The 23,898-nt window shown below is 45.8% G+C and overlaps 1 protein-coding gene across 2 annotated transcripts in view; it reads right to left on the bottom strand.

The window, feature by feature from the left end:
* CENPI (centromere protein I) overlaps positions 1–23,898 on the bottom strand; it is an 83,274-nt gene that overhangs the window by 46,878 nt on the left and 12,498 nt on the right. For both annotated transcript variants that reach the window (XM_077283430.1, XM_077283429.1), the window contains exons 2-9: positions 11,723–11,860; positions 11,497–11,634; positions 11,292–11,410; positions 9,448–9,555; positions 5,046–5,094; positions 4,482–4,528; positions 2,964–3,053; positions 2,685–2,822 (exon numbers count right to left, since the gene is read on the bottom strand). In XM_077283430.1, the coding sequence (XP_077139545.1) occupies positions 2,685–2,822; positions 2,964–3,053; positions 4,482–4,528; positions 5,046–5,094; positions 9,448–9,555; positions 11,292–11,410; positions 11,497–11,634; positions 11,723–11,807 (774 nt within the window). In that variant the 5' untranslated portion in view covers positions 11,808–11,860. The remainder of the gene's footprint in view (positions 1–2,684; positions 2,823–2,963; positions 3,054–4,481; positions 4,529–5,045; positions 5,095–9,447; positions 9,556–11,291; positions 11,411–11,496; positions 11,635–11,722; positions 11,861–23,898) is intronic.

The following is a 23,898-nucleotide window of genomic DNA, read 5'->3' as shown; positions in this document are numbered from 1 at the left end:
AGCTTCTCCACCATGGCAGAAGATCAGCTCTCCACCCTCCTGTCAAGATCACACCTCACCACTTGCACGCTTGACCCGCTCCCGTCCCACCTCATCCCTATCCTTGCCGCGGTCTTAATCCCAACCCTAACACACCTCCTCAACCTCTCACTCACAACAGGTGTCTTCCTCTCATCCTTCAAACATGCCAAGATCACACCTATCCGCAAAAAGCCCTCCCTCGGCCCATCCTCAGTGTCTAGCTATCGCCCGATATCTCTTCTCCCTTATGCCTCAAAATTACTGGAACAACATGTCCATTTTGAACTGTCCTCCCACCTCTCCTCCTGCTCCCTCTTTGACTGGTTACAATCTGGCTTCCGACCCCATCACTCAACTGAAACTGCCCTAACTAAAGTCACCAATGACCTACTAACTGCCAAGAGCAAGAGACACTACTCTGTCCTCCTTCTCCTCGACCTGTCTTCTGCCTTTGACACTGTGGACCATTCCCTCCTGTTACAGGTTCTCTCATCTCTTGGCATCACAGACTTGGTCCTATCCCGGACATCGTCATATCTGACAGACCGAACATTCAGTATCTCCCTCTCCCACACACCTCCTCACCTCGCCCCTTTTCGCATCTCTATGCTGATGACACGTATTTACCTATCCGGACCTGACCTCACCTCCTTACTCACCAAAATCCCACACTGTCTGTCAGCTATCTCGACCTTCTTCTCTGCTCGCTTTCTAAAACTGAACATGGACAAAACAGAATTCATCATCTTTCCACCATCTCACTCTACCCCTCCACCACACCTATCTATCAATGGCTGCTCACTTTCCCCAGTCCCATACGCCCGGTGCCTCGGGGTGATCCTCAACTGCCCTCTCCTTCAAGCCACATATTCAAGCCCTTGCCTCCTCCTGCCGTCTCAAACTCAAAAATATCTCCCGGATCAGCGCATTCCTTGACCGCGACACCACAAAAACACTAGTGCATGCCCTTATCATCTCCCGCCTTGTCTACTGCAACCTCCTACTCTCTGGCCTCCCCTCTAGCACCACTCCAATCCATCCTACACTCTGCTGCCTGACTAATCTACCTGTCTCCCCGCTATTCCCCAGCATCTCGCCTATTCCAAGCCCTTCACTGGCTTCCTATCACCCAGAGACTCCAGTTCAAAACCCTTGCAATGACATATAAAGCCATCCACAACCTGTCTCCTCCATACATCTGTGCCCTCGTATCCCGGTACTTACCTACAAGCAACCTCTGATCCTCTGAAGACCTCCTTCTCTACTCCCCTCTCATTTCTTCTTCCCATAACCGCATCCAAGACTTCTCCCGTGCTTCCCCCATACTCTGGAACTCTCTACCCCAACACATCAGACTCTCGCCTACCGTGGAAACCTTCAAAAAGAACCTGAAGACTGAGCTCTTCCGACAAGCCTACAGCCTGAAGTGATCCTCAACCTACTGAACCGCGGCATGACCAGCTCTACCCTCTCTTAGTGTATCCTCACCCATCCCCTGCAGACTGTGAGCCCTCGAGGGCAGGGTCCTCCCTCCTTATGTACCTGTGTGCCTTGTTTCTTGCTCATGTTTAGTTGTATTTGTCTATATTTGCCCCCTTTTCACATGTAAAGCGCCATGGAATAAATGGCGCTATAAAAATGTACAATAATAATAATAATGTAGCAATGAAAAAGAAGAAAATGAGGGCACTCACCAATCTTTCACGTTCTTAGTCCTTTATTGCAACACGATCCAGTTAAAACACATGGCCGGGGAAGAGAGAGCCGAAGCCCGTGTGAGCAGGCGAGAGACGACAGCTGTTTCGCGCTGTGCTTTGCGCTTCTACAGGTCAGCTTGTGCATAGGTGAAACAGTGGAAATGTAGTGCCGGCCATGACACTGTTGAAGTCTATCAGGAAAATTCACCTTTTTAAAGCATTTTCTAATAAAGCTACGAGCAGTAATGTCCTGGAAGGGGAAAACCCGTGTTCTATTGGCCCTTTGGGTTTTATGGCAGGCACAGGAGCTCTAGCCGATATGAGGGAGGATGCTAGACTGTTATTAAATATAGCAGAGGAATCAGTCGATTTCAATAATGGTGATACAGTAGAATTTGCTCCCTTTAAAGGAGTAGTTCCCTCGAGGTTTCTTCCCCGGCCATGTGTTTTAACTGGATCGTGTTGCAATAAAGGACTAAGAACGTGAAAGATTGGTGAGTGCCCTCATTTTCTTCTTTTTCATTGCTACATATTTATGGACACATTTTCATTGAGGTGCACCACCAAGTCACCACTGTATGGTTTGTCCATCCGAAGTCTGCACAAATGCACCTTGACTAGAGCCTATGAGAAGTCGTTAAGACACATGCAGTGCCGCTCTTCTCCTTTTTTCTTTTGATTTTGGTTAATAATAATAATAATAATAATATATAATGTAGATGGAGGATATACGAATAGTTTTTGTGTAATAACATGGATTCTGTAAGAACAGAAATGTGTGTTTGTGTCTGTACCAAGTCAGAGACACAAAGTGAAGACTCCGGACTGTACAGGACGCCCAAACAGGTTGTAATATGGTTCCTGCAGTGAGGAAACACATAGAGAGCAACAGAGCAATGTACTACATTACTGATGGTGCAGAGGATGAAGTCAGATACACGCTCTTTTGCCAGGTCAGATACTCACCCTTTTGCCAGGCCGTGATGACGGCTTCCCACTCTCCCCGTGAGACAGCCTATACTCTCGGACAGGATCCCCCGCGTGAATCCTCTTGATAGCGTTCAGCTCGGAAGTAAACATGAGGTTAGAGCTCTTGAAGTACATCTGCAGAAGGGCAACGTTTGGTAAAATGAACTTATTATTCCATTATTACATTTCAGAAAACTTTGAAGAGAGACAGAAGTCTTAAAAGAAGAATTACAAATGAGACGCCCTTAGCGGTCCCTTGTTTTAGGGATCACTTGCCTTTATTCTGCTGGGTAATGTGAGGGACACCAACTCTGGACGGAACACTTTGTAGATGGACAGGAGGCCGAGGATGTATGGCTGCAGACCCTGGAGATTAGTATAGAAAAGGGCAATATCGAGGGATGAAGGAAAAACAGCACAAACATGATAATATGGAAAAGGTCTTAAGCAGCAAGGAGCTTTGCAGTGTGCAATCTCACAGCAAAATAGGAAACTAATAAACTATTTTTTTTCCCCGGTTAATCAAAAATGATGTAAATGCGTAAATGGTATAAGAACGCTCCCCTATGTGGTCTGGGATTGCATAAGCATAATCCATCTCTCTTTTGGTTCGGTGTCAAAACCCATTTATTCAGAGTAGTAGAGATTGTCATTCTTACATATCTGACTAATGTACCTCCCCCCAACAACTAAATCAAGCCCCTACCAGGCCGCCCCTCCACATACATGCTTCATCACCTCCAACTGGACGGAGAAAGCTGACCCGCACCTCCGAACAGAATAAAGCAGATGTGAACGGGTGCAAGACGCCATGACTTACAGTGTCCGGGTGTATTCTCTGGTTTATCTAGTATGCAGCTTGCACCTGTTCACACTTGCTTTATTCTGTTCGGAGGTGAAGGTCAGGTTTTTTTGTAGTAAACATTGGAAATGGTGACTGCCTCCTTATCTGAATGAGCACTGCTCCTCTCATTAACCTAAGGCTGTTTTTAATTAGTCCTGGCTCCAACCCGCCCTTTAAATGTGTAGGCTTTTAGCCCAGGAGAGGACTATTAGGTTAGGGTCCCATCAAAGAAAGGTTGCCTTGTCGTGGCTGGTGGGCGCTCATGAATTTTTCAATTTATGTGCCATTTATGTGTATAAGTATTTTCTATATAGAAATAATGCAGTTCGATTCATTGTTAGATACATATTAGCGCTTACAGTGTGCTGCCGTATGCTTTTGTTTCTCCAACTGGAAGAGTCTTGTAACAACAAGCTCCACTTCGGAATTAAAGGGGTCTGTCATATGGAATACCCGATTGTCATAATGACGATTAGTTTGAGTTATAGAAGCTGTGGGGCGGCGCTGCAGTCACTTTACAGCGAGATGCTGTGCAGTGGAGATAGAAGCAGAAAGCCGGTGCTGCACTCGCCTCTCCAACAACTCATATAACCACGGATCCAGGATATTTTCGGAGGTGGAGCAAAGAAAGAAACTGTGGTAAATGCCTGCAGAGCTATCCCCTCAATAGGAACTGGAGAAAAGTGACTGCAGCCCAAGCCTCTTGACACGACCCATTTTAGTCTCTCCTCAAACGAAATGTCACAAGAAGTGAAGTAGAAAAAAAACATTAAGGGTTTAGCTGTATAAGGAGAAGCATAATGTATTTTATAATAAAAATGTAATTGCAAAAGTGGTTAGGGCGTAAAGATAGAAAATTCAGAAAGCGCATTTTCGGTATCAGACCGCCCCTTTAAGGATTAGAAGAGCATAAACCTTAAGAGGTTGTGTTGAAATGTTGCATTTCATACCTTCCTGCTCTGCAGTTCAAGGAGATATCGGACTCTGTATGCTTGCACTGTTAGGAATTACATAAATAAATGAATAAAGTGGTGTGAAACATGCGAAAAAAAAGTGTCACAACCTAAAACACATCAAAAAGCTGAAAAAGGATTCAAAGTTTCAGGTCCCAGATGTGGAAATTTCATTGGATCAATAGTTACAATATAGGCAACCTAAATTAGTGCACCTCCTTCCCGATCGGCAGATGACTATATTGGTGCAACACATCATAGGTCATGAGAGTAAAACAGCGGACAAGGTCCAGGGTGAGGGCTCTCTTCTCTTTCACCGCCCTAAGTAAATTTTAATACACAACCACAGGTAGTAAGAGAACCTGACACTAAATCATGCATAAGGAAGTTGCACTTTGATTTTTTATTTTCTCCTATGCGCCCAACAGCTGAAATGTTTAGAAGTCACACTGGGCTGAATTCACGAACAATAGTTATAATAACACATTATTGAACACAGTGCAAGAAACTAAACAAGCAAAAATTATGCTGCAATAGATAAATATGTCATTTTCTCCTTACCATGCTCCTTTTTGGTTATCAGGTACAGCAGGTGACATAAAATTGGGCACTGAAGTGATAAAGAAGGAAACATTAAAAAAAAAAAACTATTTCACACACTTAAAGGGAACCTATCACCCCGTTTTTTAAAGATTAGATAAAAATAGTGTGAAATAGGGGCAGAGCTGGGCTTTACATTACTGCCTTTTTCATGCCTTTACACCCCCGTTAGGCTGCCGAAATACCTTTGTGAAGTGGCCGTTTTCTGCTGTCACTCAAGTTGGTCAGGTCGGATGGACGTGGTCACAGCGCTGTTTCTCCCCCAGATCAGGCTCATCATTACGTTGGTGGCGTAGTGGTGTGCGCATGTCCAAGGTCCCGAATCCTGCACAGGGATGTGAAAATAGCAGCGATGTCCGTTATTTCATTGGTGGTCGGTGGGCGCGGCCATCTTGCTTTGGCCGCGCGTGCGCAGAAGCGGCGCTCTGCTGGCCGCGGCTTCAGGAAAATGGCCGCGGGCATCCGCGCGTGCGCAGATGGCTATCGCGGCGGCCATTTTCGTGAAGCCGAGATGCGAACTCTGCTTCACGAAAATGGCCGCCGCGATAGCCATCTGCGCACGCGCGGATGCCCGCGGCCATTTTCCTGAAGCCGCGGCCAGCAGAGCGCCGCTTCTGCGCACGCGCGGCCAAAGCAAGATGGCCGCGCCCACCGACCACCAATGGAATAACGGACATCGCTGCTATTTTCACACCCCTGTGCAGGATTCGGGACCTTGGACATGCGCACACCACTACGCCACCAACGTAATGATGAGCCTGATCTGGGGGAGAAACAGCGCTGTGACCACGCCCATCCGACCTGACCAACTTGAGTGACAGGACAAAACGGCCACTTCACAAAGGTATTTCGGCAGCCTAACGGGGGTGTAAAGGCACTAATGTAAAGCCCAGCTCTGCCCCTATTTCACACTATTTTTATCTAATCTTTAAAAAACGGGGTGATAGGTTCCCTTTAACGCCAATCACAAGATACTGAGTGAGCAAATCATACAGAATGCAGAAACATCACCCTGGCCGTGTGCAATCAATGATAGGAAGATGGATAGGCCGAAAATACCAAGCAATGACAGCATGTGAGCTAAGCCCACCGCCATCAAGGGCTTATCTACAGCATTCTGTAATGCATTCTGCAATGTTGTAGATAAGCCCCCGCTGTATCCTGAAAGATGAGAAAAAGAGGTTAGATTACACTCACCCACGGGCGGTCCGGTCCGATGGGTGTCGCGGTCCGGGCCTCCTATCTTCATCAGATGACGTCCTCTTCTTGTCTTCACGCCGCGGCACCGGCGCAGGCGTACTTATGTGCCTTGTTGAGGGCAGAGCAAAGTACTGCAGTGCGCAGGTGCTGGGCCTCTCTGACCTTTCCCGGCGCCTGCACATTGCAGTACATGGCTCTGCCCTCAACAGGGCAGATAAAGTACGCCTGCGCCGGAGCGTGAAGACCAGAAGAGGACGTCGTCTGATGAAGATAGGAGGCGCCGGACCGGACCGCGATGCCCATCGGACCGGGACCGCCCCTGGGTGAGTATAATCTAACCTCTTTTTCTCATCTTTCAGGATACATCGGGGGCTTATCTACAGCATTACAGAATACTGTAGATAACCCCTGATGGCGGTGGGCTTAGCTCACCCTCGATTTTTGGGGTGACAGGTTCCCTTTAATATTGTAGTGCGGCGGTGTTCACACAATGCGGTAATGAGGCAGTGACCCAGTAAAGTTCAACGCAAATGTCTTTATTGTCCAAAACTCACAACTTAAAGGCAAAACGATATACTCCGGATCACAGCCGGGGCGTCAAAACAGTCTATATCCAAGACCTGTTGCCGTGGGTGACTGCACCACCGTGTCACGCTGAGGGGAGCCAGGCGTTGTGCTTCCCTTGGCTCTGTGTTGACTTCACACAAGTCACCTGCTCTGCAGCTTGCAAGCAAACACTGACACATCCAGCCCTTTGCTGCAAGGTTTTTAAATGGAATCTGTGGCCATGGGCCACTTTTAAGACCCGGCTGGAGGGAGTGAACTGCCCCACTACCATCCTGTAGTTCACTCCAAAAATAAAAGCCCATGCCAGGCTCTCTTAAATCTGCCTTGGCCAAATAGCTTGACCAAGTCCACACTTATATTCTGTACTGCAACCACAGCCATGTCTGTGACTGCAATGCACTCCAGCGGCCTCAATACACATCCTGGGGGACACATACCGACCCTCGCATATAATCCCCTCACTGCCTCACAATACGTAAATGAGCCGTTAAGAGCTCTGGGCCGGACATAGATTTTCCTGAGAATCTGCCTCCAGAGCTTATTATAAATGAAAGTTGGCTTTAGACATATAGATCATGAGATCCGATTGTCAGTCATTACACGTCTCACACTGGTAAACTTAATAATAAGCTCTAGAGGCAGATTCTCAGGGAGATCTATGTCCGGCCAATAGATTTTGGCTGAGAACACTTTAGAATGGTGCGCACTCTCCATTTAAAAGGGCGGGAGAGCGTGCACCCTAAGCACAATGCCTGGGAATCGGCAACGTGTGCGCAGACCCCGGGAAGCAGCAGCCAGAGGAAATTGCAGGACGGGGACTGCGGTGGTAAGTCGACGTCACTGCCGGGAGGTGGGGGGCAGAAAGAGTGCAGGGACGCCTGCGCTACATATTGTACAGTGCAAGGGATAACATGGAAAATGTTCTTCCCATTTCCACTGAACTTAAATGTATTTTCTTGGCATACAAATTATAAAAGCAGTGTAAACCCCGTCAGAAATGAACACATTTCAGAATTTAGTTGCTGTTCAAATTGTGCTTTGTTCTCGCATAATTCATTCAAAGGTCAGAGAGCAGAGATTTCCTGTCTGTGCTTTTGGTAGCTCTGAATGGTGATGTCATGGGGGCAGTAACCTGAGGCAAGTTTACAGTGACTGGGGATGTGCACAGGGACAGACAGTACACTGCAGGGTCCGCACACAGCAAGGAAGCTTATCAGCTTCTGACTTTATACAGAGAGGATGGTGCAGGGTTTGCCAGGTTACACTAGAATAAATGAATAAGAGATAAAAAATGAGAATAAAAGTAATGATTGGGGACTCACTACAGTCAGGTTGTTTTGTTTTTACCTTGAAAACCCCTTTAACGGTACATGCACACGTTAAGGGATGGTTCACTACTAGGCTGTTCTCGCAGTGTTGGCTTTTGTGGTCCTGGGGCTCAAATGCTGTTGATGCGACAAGTGATGCAGACGTCCTGGGGAGATCGAGTGCTGACACCGTGGGAGCGGCGTCAGCATGGGAGGCGAGTATAGGCTTTATTATGTTATCAGGGCCAAGCGAGGGGTATGAAAAGGAGATGTTCGAGTAGTGGACAACTCTTTTAAAGGAAACCTGTCACCCCCAAAATGGAAGGTGAGCTAAGCCCACCGGCATCAGGGGCTTATCTACAGCATTCTGTAATGCTGTAGATAAGCCCCCGATGTATCCTAAAAGATGAGAAAAAGAGGTTAGATTATACTCACCTAGGGGGTGGTCTGGTCCGGTTCTTGTCCGATGGGCGTCGCAGTCCGGGGCCTCCCATCTTCTTACGATGACGTCCTCTTCTTGTCTTCACGTTGCGGCTCCGGCGCAGGCGTACTTTATCCTCCCTGTTGAGGGCAGAGCAAAGTACTGCAGTGCGCAGGGAAAGGTCAGAGAGGCTCAGCACCTGTGCACTGCAGTACTTTGCTCTGCCTTCAACAGGACAGACAAAGTACACCTGCGCCGGAGCCGCAGCGTGAAGACAAGAAGAGGACGTCATCGTAAGAAGATGGGAGGCCCCGGACCAGACCACGACACCCATCATACCGAGACACCCATCATACCGGGACCACCCCTGGGTGAGTATAATATAACCTCTTTTTCTCATCTTTCAGGATACATCGGGGGCTTAACTACAGCGTTAGAGAATGCTGTAGGTAAGCCCCTGATGCCGATGGGCTTAGCTCAACTTCGATTTTGGGGGTTACAGGTTCCTTTTAAGGATTTTCAGAAGACATTTCTGCACCAAAACGGCTGCATCAAAATGCTGCAATTTACAATGTCAGCAAAATGAATGAGCTTTCTGAAATCTTATGCACACGCTGCTTATTTTTTCCTTGCAGTTTTATATTTGCAGCATGTCAATTCTTTTAGTTTTTCACCAACTCAAATGAACATGAATAAAAACGCATCAAAAACGCATTTCATTTATTTTATGCAGCATTTTTTGGTGCAGACATTTCTACTGCAAATTCTAAAACTGTGCACGCAGCCCAAGTTTTGATCCATGCCCCCCCCCCCCCCCCCCCGACTTCACGGAGTTAGAGAAAAACAGGGGGGGAATGAAGTATCTTACCAACTGGTCATCCAATAGGAAACAGAAGAAAAAGTTGTAAAGTATGGAGAGGATATCTTTGCATGAAATGAGATCAAACACGGAGATCAGCCAGCGAATAAACAGGAACTGAAAGCGGAAAAAATAACAGGACTGAAATACAACTTACACCGTAAAACAGAATTTACACACAAGGGTCTTATCCACAGCACCATTTAGTGGCCGTACTTTGCTGCTATATGGTGTATATGACAGAGGAAAAAAATGAGGGTAGCTTTCGGCACAACCAACTGGATAAAAAAAGTCACAGCCTATGACTAAAGGCGTCTTAGTACGCCAGGGACGCGTCAGGTTTTAACTCTTACTGGACTTGATTCAATAAACATACATTTTTTATCCAGTCATCAGCTAACTAGAGTAAGGGCCGGGTGTTTGGTTTGATCGACTGGTTCTTTTTGTACTGAGAGACTCCCTTTATAGATAGGCAAGGGAACACAAACCAAAAAGAAAAAAAATACTTATTCCCCTAAATAATAACACTGGTCTACAAAAAAAAATAAAACATTTTCTGGCATGGACTTTAAGAACAATTTTAGACTAATTTGAGGGTGCTGAATTCAAATCTGATCTTATAATTTCTCTATCACATCACGTTTTTGCGCTATAGGTATATTGCCCATTTTCAAGAATTCCATGATAAATATAAGTAGTGTAAGAAAAGTGCCGGATTATACGGTTCACTAAGGTAAATTTAGTTTTCATTTAGTCTCCCAATAAATGTGAGAATATCTTTGTTTTCTTTGAACATGCATAATTTCCATTTGTTATGATAACACCCTTGTTTTCTGTGCTACTGGGACAGTAGAGCTACAGCAGAGCATTGGGTGAAAACTGAATGGCCTCAGCGACAGAGTTTGGCATCTGGCGATAAGAATGTCATCCATGATCCTCTAGTGGATAGGAAGGACATTGTCTTTCCTCCCTTACACATAAAACTTGGATTGATGAAGCAGTTAATCAAAGCTCTCAATCACAATGGAGAATGCTTTAACTATATATGTTCAACTTTTCCTGGTCTTAGTGAAGAGAAGAAAAAGGCTGGAATATTTGATGGACCTCAAATAAGAACACTTATGAGAGACCCAAATTTTATCACATCAATGAATGAGACAGAAGAAAGAGCTAGGAATGCATTTTGTAATGTGGTGCAGAATTTTCTAGGGAATAAGAAAGCAGACAACTATGAAGAGATTGTGGAAGAGCTACTAATGAGTCTGCGAAATCTTGGATGTAGAATGAGTATCAAGATTCACTATTTACACAGCCATTTGGACTTTTTTCCAGAGAACCTTGGGGATGTGAGCGAGGAACAAGGGGAGCGTTTTCATCAGGACATTAAAACAATGGAAGAACGGTATCAAGACAGGTGGGACTCACATATGATGGCTGACTATTGCTGGAGCTTGATGAGAGACAACCCAGAAGCTGTACATCACAGATCAGCCAAGAAAAGAAAGTTCAAATAACTGCCATTTGCCATTCATCTGTGTGCCATACATATGTGTTTTTATATTTTGTAGTTTAATTCTGTAAGTATATTTGATTTGCTGTACATAGACTTTGTAATCTTTGCTATTCCTTGATTGAAAATATACAAAATGTAGTACCGAAAATCATGTGTTTTTATCATAAAACATTAGGAGTAATTTTCATCAAAAATTGAAAATATCTCGAAATCCTGATGTGATAGCCAAAAACGGAGTTCATATTCGTAATCAGCAGCCAAGATTGACTTAAAATAAGTTTTAAAACCTTTTGCCAGAAAAATTGCGTTGACCAGTGTAATCAATGTGTGACTCACTGACCCGAGTGCTGGGCTTAGTTTTCCCAGTACAGAATAGCGACACAGCCGCGATCACAGTGTCCGGGTGCAGCTCCGTAGCAGGAATCAGGCACTTCAGGATTCGCATATTCACAGTGTCCGCTTGTGGAACAAAAGCCATAAATGTGTCACAAACAGGTAAGTGTGTAAGAAAGCGAGTAACGGGAGTGGAGACTCATTAACTTTACCCAGGTTGGCACTGAGAGCCTGTCTGAGCAGAATATCCACACCCTCCGCCTGGATCCCAAGTCTCGGGCCCACTGCCTCTATGGTGGCAAGATGCTGGAGAAGAACAACGTTGCCCTTCAGTTGAACCTTGGAGCTAACTGTGGAGACATTAATGGAAATACGTTACAACACAAGGCTACAGATAAGCACAGAGCATTGCTGGGGGGTAGGCACACGGGCACATACTATTCTTGAAGTAATGGAGTGCCTTCCTCATCTTACTCGTGGGCTCAGTTAGTATTTCGCTTAGTCTTGAACTTGTGGTCTCCATCTCAGAGTCTTCACACTATTCGTCAAATGAGCAAGATATTCCCCGATATAAACCTAAATGACAAGAACATCTCAGCATTCAGTGTAATTAATACAAGGATCCAATATGTATACCCAAGCTGAATATCATGGAGCATCAGCAATCCTGCGCCTGTAACAACGAGCCTCACACTTCACTATCTCTGCAGATAACACTTTGGCTGGATGCTAATAAGTAATTTCACTGTGTGCGAGCTCTGCATAGTGTGCGAGCTCTGCATAGTGATAGTGTGCGAGTGTGTATGCTATATGTAGCGTGCATGCTCTGCGTAGTGTGCGAGCTCTGCGTATAGTGTGTGTGCTCTGTATACTATGTGTGCTTTGCGTAGATATGTAGTGTGCATGCTCTGTATAGCGTGTGTGCTATATGTAGTGTGCGCTCTGTATAGTATGTGTGCTGTGTGTAGATATGTAGTGTGCAAGCTCTGTATAGTGTGTGCTGTGCATAGATATGTAGTGTGCATGCTCTGTATAGTATGTGTGATAGTATGTGTGCTGTGCGTAGTGTGTGTGCTATATGTAGTGTGCGCTATCTGTATAGTGTGTGTGCTGTGCGTAGATATGTAGTGTGCATGCTCTGTAAAGTATGTGTGCTGTGTGTAGTGTGCATGATCTGTATAGTATGTGTGCTGTGTGTAGTGTGTGCTATATGTAGTGTGCGTGCTCTGTATAGTGTGTGTGCTGTGCGTTGATATGTAGCGTGCTCGTTCTGTATAGTATGTGTGCTGTGCGTAGCGTGTGTGCTATATGTGGTGTGCACGCTCTGTATAGTGCGTGTGCTGTGCGTAGATATGTAGTGTGCATGATCTGTATAGTATGTGTGCTGTGTGTAGTGTGTGCTATATGTACTGTGCACACTCTGTATAGTATGTGTGCTGTGCGTAGATATGTAGAGTGCGCGCTCTGTATAGTATGTGTGCTGTGCATATATATGTAGTGTGCACGCTCTGTATAGTATGTGTGCTGTACGTAGATATGTAGTGTGCATGCTCTGTATAGTATGTGTGCTGTGCGTAGTGTGTGCTTTGTGTAGTGCGCGCTCTCTGTATAGTGTGTGTGCTATATGTAGTGTGCACGCTCTGTATAGTGTGTGTGCTCTGTGTAGTGTGCATGCTCTGTATAGTATGTGTGCTGTGCGTAGTGTGTGTGCTATATGTAGTGTGCGTGCTCTGTATGGTATCTGTGCGTAGATATGTAGTGTGCGCTCTGTATAGTATGTGTGCTGTGCGTAGATATGTAGTGTGCATGCTCTGTATAGTATGTGTGCTGTGTATAGTGTGTGTGCTATATGTAGTATGCGTGCTCTGTATAGTATGTGTGCTGTGCGTAGATATGTAGTGAGCGCGCTCTGTATAGTATGTGTGCTGTGCGTAGATATGTAGTGAGCGCGCTCTGTATAGTATGTGTGCTGTGCGTAGATATGTAGTGTGCACACTGTATAGTGTGTGTGCTGTGCGTAGATATGTAGTGTGCATGCTCTGTATAGTATGTGTGCTGTGTGTAGTGTGCATGATCTGTATAGTATGTGTGCTGTGTGTAGTGTGTGCTATATGTAGTGTGCGTGCTCTGTATAGTGTGTGTGCTGTGCGTTGATATGTAGCGTGCTCGTTCTGTATAGTATGTGTGCTGTGCGTAGCGTGTGTGCTATATGTGGTGTGCACGCTCTGTATAGTGTGTGTGCTGTGCGTAGATATGCAGTGTGCATGATCTGTATAGTATGTGTGCTGTGTGTAGTGTGTGCTATATGTACTGTGCACACTCTGTATAGTATGTGTGCTGTGCGTAGATATGTAGAGTGCGCGCTCTGTATAGTATGTGTGCTGTGCGTATATATGTAGTGTGCACGCTCTGTATAGTATGTGTGCTGTACGTAGATATGTAGTGTGCATGCTCTGTATAGTATGTGTGCTGTGCGTAGTGTGTGCTTTGTGTAGTGCGCGCTCTCTGTATAGTGTGTGTGCTATATGTAGTGTGCACGTTCTGTATAGTGTGTGTGCTCTGTGTAGTGTGCATGCTCTGTATAGTATGTGTGCTGTGCGTAGTGTGTGTGCTATATGTAGTGTGCGTGCTCTGTATGGTATCTGTGCGTAGATATGTAGTGTGCATGCTCTGTATAGTATGTGTGCTGTGTATAGTGTGTGTGCTATATGTAGTGTGCGCGCTCTGTATAGTGTGTGTGCTGTGCGTAGATATGTAGTGAGCGCGCTCTGTATAGTATGTGTGCTGTGCGTAGATATGTAGTGTGCACACTGTATAGTATGTGTGCTGTGCATAGATATGTAGTGTGCATGCTCTGTATAGTATGTGTGATAGTATGTGTGCTGTGCGTAGTGTGTGTGCTATATGTAGTGTGCGCTATCTGTATAGTGTGTGTGCGGTGCGTAGATATGTAGTGTGTATGCTCTGTATAGTATGTGTGCTGTGTGTAGTGTGCATGATCTGTATAGTATGTGTGCTGTGTGTAGTGTGTGCTATATGTAGTGTGCGTGCTCTGTATAGTGTGTGTGCTGTGCGTTGATATGTAGCGTGCTCGTTCTGTATAGTATGTGTGCTGTGCGTAGCGTGTGTGCTATATGTGGTGTGCACGCTCTGTATAGTGTGTGTGCTGTGCGTAGATATGTAGTGTGCATGATCTGTATAGTATGTGTGCTGTGTGTAGTGTGTGCTATATGTACTGTGCACTCTGTATAGTATGTGTGCTGTGCGTAGATATGTAGAGTGCGCGCTCTGTATAGTATGTGTGCTGTGCGTATATATGTAGTGTGCACGCTCTGTATAGTATGTGTGCTGTGCGTAGATATGTAGTGTGCATGCTCTGTATAGTATGTGTGCTGTGCGTAGATATGTAGTGTGCACGCTCTGTATAGTATGTGTGCTGTACGTAGATATGTAGTGTGCATGCTCTGTATAGTATGTGTGCTGTGCGTAGTGTGTGCTTTGTGTAGTGCGCGCTCTCTGTATAGTGTGTGTGCTATATGTAGTGTGCACGCTCTGTATAGTGTGTGTGCTCTGTGTAGTGTGCATGCTCTGTATAGTATGTGTGCTGTGCGTAGTGTGTGTGCTATATGTAGTGTGCGTGCTCTGTATGGTATCTGTGCGTAGATATGTAGTGTGCATGCTCTGTATAGTATGTGTGCTGTGTATAGTGTGTGTGCTATATGTAGTGTGCGCGCTCTGTATAGTGTGTGTGCTGTGCGTAGATATGTAGTGAGCGCGCTCTGTATAGTATGTGTGCTGTGCGTAGATATGTAGTGTGCGCTCTGTATAGTATGTGTGCTGTGAATAGACATGTAGTGTGCACACTCTGTATAGTATGTGTGCTGTGCGTAGATATGTATTGTGCGCGCTCTGTATAGTATGTGTGCTGTGCGTAGATATGTAGTGTGCACACTGTATAGTATGTGTACTGTGAGTAGATATGCAGTGTGCATGCTCTGTATAGTATGTGTGCTGTGCGTAGTGTGTGTGCTATATGTAGTGTGCGCGCTCTGTATAGTATGTGTGCTGTGCGTAGACATGTAGTGTTCACACTCTGTATAGTATGTGTGCTGTGCGTAGATATGCAGTGTGCATGCTCTGTATAGTATGTGTGCTGTGCGTAGTGTGTGTGCTGTGTGTAGTGCGTGCTCTCTGTATAGTGTGTGCTATTTGTAGTGTGCACGCTCTGTATAGTGTGTGTGCTATATGTAGTGTGCACGCTCTGTATAGTGTGTGCTATATGTAGTGTGCACGCTCTGTATAGTGTGTGTGCTGTGCGTAGATATGTAGTGTGCATGCTCTGTATAGTATGTGTGCTGTGCGTAGATATGTAGTGTGCACGCTCTGTATAGTGTTTGTGCTGAGCGTAGATATGTAGTGTGCATGCTCTGTATAGTATGCGTGCTGTGCGTAGTGTGTGCTATATGTAGTGTGCGCGCTCTGTATAGTATGTGTGCTGTGCGTATATATGTTGTGTGCACGCTCTGTATAGTATGCGTGCTGTGCGTAGATATGTAGTGTGCATGCTCTGCATAGTATGTGTGCTGTGCGTAGTGTGTGCTTTGTGTAGTGCGCGCTCTCTGTATAGTGTGTGTGCTATATGTAGTGTGCACGCTCTGTATAGTATGTGTGCTGTGCGTAGTGTGTGTGCTATATGTAGTGTGCGTGCTCTGTATAGTATCTGTGCGTAGATATGTAGTGTGCGCTCTGTATAGTATGTGTGCTGTGCGTAGATATGTAGTGTGCATGCTCTGTATAGTATGTGTGCTGTGTATAGTGTGTGTGCTATATGTAGTGTGCGCGCTCTGTATAGTGTGTGTGCTGTGCGTAGATATGTAGTGTGCGCGCTCTGTATAGTATGTGTGCTGTGCGTAGATATGTAGTGTGGACACTCTGTATAGTATGTGTGCTGTGCGTAGATATGTAGTGTGCGCACTCTGTATAGTATGTGTGCTGTGCGTAGATATGTAGTGAGCGCGCTCTGTATAGTATGTGTGCTGTGCATTGATATGTAGTGTGCTCGCTCTGTATAGTGTGTGCTGTGCGTAGTGTGTGCTATATGTAGTGTGCGTGCTCTGTATAGTGTGTGTGCTGTGTGTAGATATGTAGTGTGCACGCTCTGTATAGTGTTTGTGCTGAGCATAGATATGTAGTGTGCATGCTCTGTATAGTATGTGTGCTGTGCGCAGTGTGTGTGCTTTGTGTAGTGTGCGCTCTCTGTATAGTGTGTGCTATATGTGGTGTGCACGCTCTGTATAGTGTGTGCTGTGCGTAGATATGTAGTGTGCATGCTCTGTATAGTATGTGCGCTGTGCGTAGTGTGTGTGCTATATGTAGTGTGCGTGCTCTGTATAGTATGTGTGCTGAGCGTAGATATGTAGTGTGCACGTTCTGTATAATATGTGTGCTGTGTGTAGATATGTAGTGTGCACGCTCTGTATAGTGTCTGTGCTGAGCGTAGATATGTAGTGTGCGCGCTCTGTATAATATGTGTGCTGAGCGTAGATATGTAGTGTGCACGCTCTGCATAGTGTGTGTGCTGTGCGTTGATATGTAGTGTGCACGCTCTGTATAGTATGTGTGCTGTTCGTAGATATGTAGTGTGCATGCTCTGTATAGTATGTGTGCTGTGCGTAGTGTGTGTGCTGTGTAGTGCGCGCTCTCTGTATAGTGTGTGCTTTATGTAGTGTGCACGCTCTGTATAGTGTGTGTGCTGTGTAGTGTGCATGCTCTGTATAGTATGTGCTGTGCGAAGATATGTAGTGTGCGCGCTCTATATTATGTGTGCTGTGCGTAGATATGTAGTGTGCATGCTCTGTATAGTATGTGTGCTGTGCGTAGATATGTAGAGTGCGCGCTCTGTATAATATGTGTGCTGTGTGTAGATATGTAGTGTGCACGCTCTGTATAGTGTGTGTGCTGTGCGTTATGTAGTGTGCTCGCTCTGTATGTGTGCTGTGCGTAGTGTGTGTGCTATATGTATTGTGCGTGCTCTGTATAGTGTGTGTGCTGTGTGTAGATATGTAGTGTGCATGCTCTGTATAGTATGTGTGCTGTGCGTAGATATGTAGTGTGCACGCTCTGTATAGTGTTTGTGCTGAGCATAGATATGTAGTGTGCATGCTCTGTATAGTATGTGTGCTGTGCGTAGTGTGTGTGCTTTGTGTAGTGTGCGCTCTCTGTATAGTGTGTGCTATATGTGGTGTGCACACTCTGTATAGTGTGTGTGCTGTGCGTAGATATGTAGTGTGCATGCTGTGTATAGTATGTGTGCTGTGCGTAGTGTGTGTGCTATATGTAGTGTGCGCGCTCTGTATAGTGTGTGCTGTGCGTAGATATGTAGTGTGCATGCTCTGTATAGTATGTGTGCTGTGCGTAGATATGTAGTGTGCATGCTCTGTATAGTATGTGTGCTGTGCGTAGATATGTAGTGTGCATGCTCTGTATAGTTTTTGTGCTGTGCGTAGTGTGTGCTATATGTAGTGTGCACGCTCTGTATAGTGTGTGTGCTGAGCGTAGATATGTAGTGTGCGCGTTCTGTATAATATGTGTGCTGTGTGTAGATATGTAGTGTGCACACTCTGTATAGTGTCTGTGCTGAGCGTAGAAATGTAGTGTGCGCGCTCTGTATAATGTGTGCTGAGCGTAGATACGTAGTGTGCACGCTCTGCATAGTGTATGTGCTGTGCGTTGATATGTAGTGTGCATGCTCTGTATAGTATGTGTGCTGTGCGTAGTGTGTGTGCTTTGTAGTGCGCGCTCTCTGTATAGTGTGTGCTTTATGTAGTGTGCACGCTCTGTATAGTGTGTGTGCTCTGTGTAGTGTGCATGCTCTGTATAGTATGTGTGCTGTGCGTAGATATGTAGTGTGCGCGCTCTATAGTATGTGTGCTGTGTGTAGATATGTAGTGTGCGCGCTCTATATTATGTGTGATGTGCGTAGATATGTAGTGTGCATGCTCTGTATAGTATGTGTGCTGTGCGTAGTGTGTGTGCTCTGTGAAGTGTGTGCTCTGTGAAGTGCGTGCTCTCTGTATAGTGTGTGCTCTGTGTAGTGTGCACGTTATATGTAATTTTCCACATGGTTGAATCACAAAACTCGAGTGGTGGCCAACAATAGACTTATACATAGAACTAAGTGTAGGGTATAGTAGATCACAACCTTAAGGTGCTGTCCACTAATTGGACAACCCATTCTCAATTAGTATACCATGGGGCGGAGAGGGAGGGCAATTTAATTTTTTTTTTTTTTTTAGTCCCACTAGGGAACTCTCCTCCCGGAATAATACAGTCCCATTAAGGCTGCTGATCTCAGAAGCGCATTTACAGCACCTTCAAGATAAACCTGATGAAATTGTACGTACCAGTGCGGCAAATGGGGGTCTACTGCGACATGATGCACATCTTTGGGGCTGGTTGGCAACCAGCGCATGTTCTTAGTGAAAGGTTAACTAGCCTCAGCAGTCTACCAGGATAGAGGTGACAGCATCACGATAAGAGCAGACAGGAGATTAGGGTGATAGAAGCACAGTGAGAGCAAAGAGGAGATTGAGGTGACAGCAGCACACAGAGCAGAGAGGAGACTGAGGTGACAGCAGCACACAGAGCAGAGAGGAGACAGCAGCACACAGAGCAGAGAGGAGACAGCAGCACACAGAGCAGAGAGGAGACAGCAGCACACAGAGCAGAGAGGAGACAGCAGCACACAGAGCTGAGAGGAGACAGCAGCACACAGAGCTGAGAGGAGACAGCAGCACACAGAGCTGAGAGGAGACAGCAGCACACAGAGCTGAGAGGAGATTGAGGTGACAGCAGCACAGTGAGAGCAGAGAGGAGATTGAGGTGACAGCAGCACACAGAGCAGAGAGGAGATTGAGGTGACAGCAACACAGTGAGAGCAGAGGAGATTGAGGTGACAGCAGCACACAGAAGAGAGACTGAGGTGACAGCAGTACACAGAAGAGAGACTGAGGTGACAGCAGTACAGTGAAAGCAGAGAGGAGATTGAGGTGACAGCAACACAGTGAGAGCAGAGGAGATTGAGGTGACAGCAGCACACAGAAGAGAGACTGAGGTGACAGCAGTACAGTGAGAGCAGAGAGGAGATTGAGATGACAGCAGCACACAGAGCAGAGAGGAGACTGAGGTGACAGCAGCACACAGAGCAGAGAGGTTGACAGCAGCACACAGAGCTGAGAGGAGATTGAGGAAACAGCAGCATAATGAGAGCAAAGAGGAGACTGAGGTGACAGCAGCACACAGAGCAGAGAGGGCACTGAGGTGACAGCAGCACACAGAGCAGAGAGGAGACTGAGGTGACAGCAACACAGTGAGAGCAGAGAGATTGATGTGACAGCAGCACAGTTAGAGCGAAGATGAGACTGAGATGACAGCAGCACAGTGAGAGCAGAGAGGAGAGTGAGGTGACAGCAGAACAGTGAGAACAGAGGAGATTGAGGTGACAGCAGCACACAGAAGAGAGACTGAGGTGACAGCAGTATAGTGAGAGCAGAGAGGAGACTGAGTTGACAGCAGCACAGCGAAGATGAGACTGAGATGACAGCAGCACAGTGAGAGCAGAGAGGAGAGTGAGGTGACAGCAGAACAGTGAGAACAGAGGAGATTGAGGTGACAGCAGCACACAGAAGAGAGACTGAGGTGACAGCAGTACAGTGAGAGCAGAGAGGAGACTGAGTTGACAGCAGCACAGCGAGAGGAGACTGAGGTGACAGCAGCACAGTGAGAGCAGAGAGGAGACTGAGGTGACAGCAGCACAGTGAGAGCAGAGAGGAGAGGTGAAGCAGTACAGTGAAAGTGAAGAAGAAATTGAGGTAACAGCACCACAACGAGAACAGAGAGGAGAGTGAGATGACAGCAGCACAGTGAGAGCGAAGATGAGACTGAGATGACAGAAGCACAGTGAGAGCAGAAAAGAGACTGAAGTGACATCAGAAAAGTGAGAGCAGAGACATCAGCACGGCGAGAGCTGTGAAGAGATTGAGGTGACAGCAGAACAGTGAGACCAGAGAGGAGATTGAGATGACAGCAGCACGGTGAGAGCAGAGTAAACTATAATATACTAGAAGGTGGCCCGATTCTAACGCATCGGGTATTCTGGAATATGTATGTATTTATGTACGTCGCGCTGTGAGTGGGGGTTACATTCCACGCCAATATCGCTGATTGGTTGCGCCCGGCTGGCCGATCAGCGAAGCGTGGTTCAAATCTGGCACCAATTCGCGGCCAGACTGCGCCTGTCGCCGATTGGTTGCGGCCGGCCGGGCACGACCAATGACCTAAATACCGCGCCAATATCGCCGCTGATTGGTAGCTCACGGCCAGCCGCGACCAATCACTGAAGCGGTGTTTAAATCCCGCGAATGATATTGCTGATTGGTCCCTGCCAGCCGGGCTCGACCAATCAGCAAAGCGTGGTTTAAATCCCGCGTCAATTCGCGGCTGGACTGTGTCTATCGGTGATTGGTCACAGGGTGTCGGGGGTTCGGGGCGCTGGATGTCGGGGGTTTGGGGTGCAGGATATAGTACAGCCATGTAGTATATAACAGCCACGTAGTATATAGCACAGCCATATAGTATGTAGTATATAGCACAGCCACGTAGTATATAGCACAACCATGTAGTATATAGCAGCCACATGGTATATTGCAGCCACGTAGTATATAACACAGCCCACGCAGTAAATAACAGCCCACACAGTATATAACAAGGCCCACGTAGTATATATCAGTCAAGTAGTATATAACACAGCCCATGTAGTATACAGCAGTGTGGGCTCCATATATAAAATGATAATTAAAAAAAAAAAAAATGATAATAAAAAATAGTTATATATACTCACCCTTCGGCGTCCACAAATGCGCGCGAGGGCCGAGGCTGCTGCCAGCTTCCGTTCCCAGTGACGCATTGTGAAATTACCCAGATGACCGCTAAGTCATCTGGGTAATTTCGCAATGCATCTCTGGGAACGGAAGCTGGCGGCAGCCTCGCCGCTCGCGCGCATCGGTGGACGTCGGAAGGTGAGAATAGCACCATTTTTATTTTTTTTAAATTATTTTTAACATTATACCTTTTTACTATTGATGCTGCCTATGGAGTATGGAGGGAGTATGGAGGGGGCACTGCAGGGGAGTAGGGAGCGTCCATCTCGCGGCCGGACTGTGCCCGTCGCTGACCAATCAGCGACTTGGGATTTCCGTGACAGACAGACAGAAGTGCCCCTTTGACGAATATATATATATATATATATATATATATATATATATATATATATATATATATATATATATATATATATATATATATATATGTACGGTATAGTACAGTACAGTATAATATAAGCGGTGTAAACTAAGTGGAGTACAGTATAACATAAGTGGAGTACAATACAGTATAACATAAGTGGTGTAAACTAAGTGGAGTATAGTATAATATAGGTGGAGTACAATACAGTATAACATAAGCGGTGTAAACTAAGTGGAGTACAGTATAATATACAATACAGTATAACATAAGCGGTGTAAGGCTATGTGCACACGTTCAGGATTTCTTGCAGAAATTTCCTGAGAAAAAACGGAAAGTTTCTGCAAATGTCCGCAAGAAATCTGCATGCGTTTTTTTGCGCGTTTTTGGTGCGTTTTTTTTTGCTGATTTTTCCGGACATTTCCCAATGCATTTTATAGTGGGAAATCCGCAAAATTAATGAACATGCTGCGTTTTTTACCGTGATGCGTTTTTTTTTTGCGGAAAAAAACGCGTCATGTGCACAAAAATTGCGGAATTCATTCTAAATGATGGGATGCATAATGTATGCTTTTTTTGCGGTTTTATAGCGTTTTTATAGCGAAAAAACAGCAACGTGTGCACACAGCCTAAACTAAGTGGAGTACAGTATAATATAAGTGGAGTACAATACAGTATAATATAAGTGGTGTAAACTAAGTGGAGTATAGTATAATATAAAGGGAGTACAATACAGTATAATATAAGTGGAGTACAATACAGTATAATATAAGGAGTAAAATACAGTATAAGTGGAGTATAATGCAGTATAATATACCGGTAAGTGGAGTACAATACAGTATAATATAAGGAGTAAAATACAGTATAAGGCTACTTTCACACGTCGTTTGGCCTCCGTCGCAATGCGTCGTTTTGGAGAAAAAAAACACATCCTGCAAAAGTGCTTGCAGGATGCGTTTTTTCTCCATTGACTTGTATTAGCGACGTATTGCCACACGTCGCATCCGTCGTGCGACGGATGCGTCGTGTTTTGGCGGACCGTCGGCACAAAAAAACGCTACATGTAACTTTTTTTATGCGACGTGTCCACCATTTCCGACCGCGCATGCGCAGCCGGAACTCCGCCCCCTCCTCCCCGGACATTACAATGGGGCAGCGGACGCGTTGAAAAACAGCATCCACTGCCCCCGTTGTGCGGCGCTTTCAACGCTAGCGTCGTTACGTCGCATTGCGAAGTGCAGTGCACGACGCTAGTGTGAAAGTAGCCTGAGTGGAGTACAATGCAGTATAATATAAGTGGAGTAAAATACAGTATAATATAAGTGTTGTAAACTAAGTGGAGTACAGTATAATACAAGTGGAGTACAATACAGTATAATATAAGTGTTGTAAACTAAGTGGAGTACAGTATAACTGGAGTACAATACAGTGTAAGTGGTGTAAAGTAAGCGGAGTACAGTATAAGGAATACAATACAGTATAATATAAGCAGTACATACCTACTCACAAGGACATATACAGCCATATATACAAATCATAAGCTTTATTAAATTAAAAACCACAAAAAAGGAAAAATTCAAGAAAACACACCAAAAACAGGCAGAGATGCTTACCTGTCTAAATGGGCCTCAATACAAATGCAGAAGCAGGGTGCAGCGGACCCAAATAACATAGCAAATGCACAGGTGCAATACCTACTGAAGCAGCCAGCCTTCAATCAAGGATTGGCCGTGTGGTACACCAATGCACTAAGGCCGGTTTCACACGTCAGTGGCTCCGGTACGTGAGGTGACAGTTTCCTCATGTACCGGAGCCACTGACACACGTAGACACATTAAAATCAATGCATCTGTGCAGATGTCATTGATTTTTTGCGGACCGTGTCTCCGTGTGCCAAACACGGAGACATGTCAGTGTTCGTGGGAGCGCACGGATTACACGGACCCATTAAAGTCAATGGGTCCGTGTAAAACACGTACCGCACACGGACGTTCTCCGTGTGCCGTGCAGGAGACAGCGCTCCAGTAAGCGCTGTCCCCCCCACGTGGTGCTGAAGCCGCGATTCATATCTTCTGTGCAGCAGCGGTTGCTGTAAAGAAGATATGAATAATCCATTTTTTTAGTGGTATTTCGTGTTTAAAATAAAGCTCCATATCCCCACCCCCTGTGCGCCCCCCCCCCGCTGTTCTGAAAATACTCACTTGGCTCCCTCGTTGGCTGTCGCTGTTTCCTGTCCTGGCCGCACCTTCTACTGTATGCGGTCACGTGGGGCCGCCGATTACAGTCATGAATAAGCGGCTCCACCTCCCAGAATT

This window comes from Ranitomeya variabilis, chromosome 2, assembly GCF_051348905.1.
Source record: "Ranitomeya variabilis isolate aRanVar5 chromosome 2, aRanVar5.hap1, whole genome shotgun sequence".
Lineage (NCBI taxonomy): Eukaryota > Metazoa > Chordata > Amphibia > Anura > Dendrobatidae > Ranitomeya > Ranitomeya variabilis.
The sequence above is the reverse complement of the archived record's forward strand: the minus strand, read 5'-3'. Positions and strand labels throughout refer to the sequence as shown.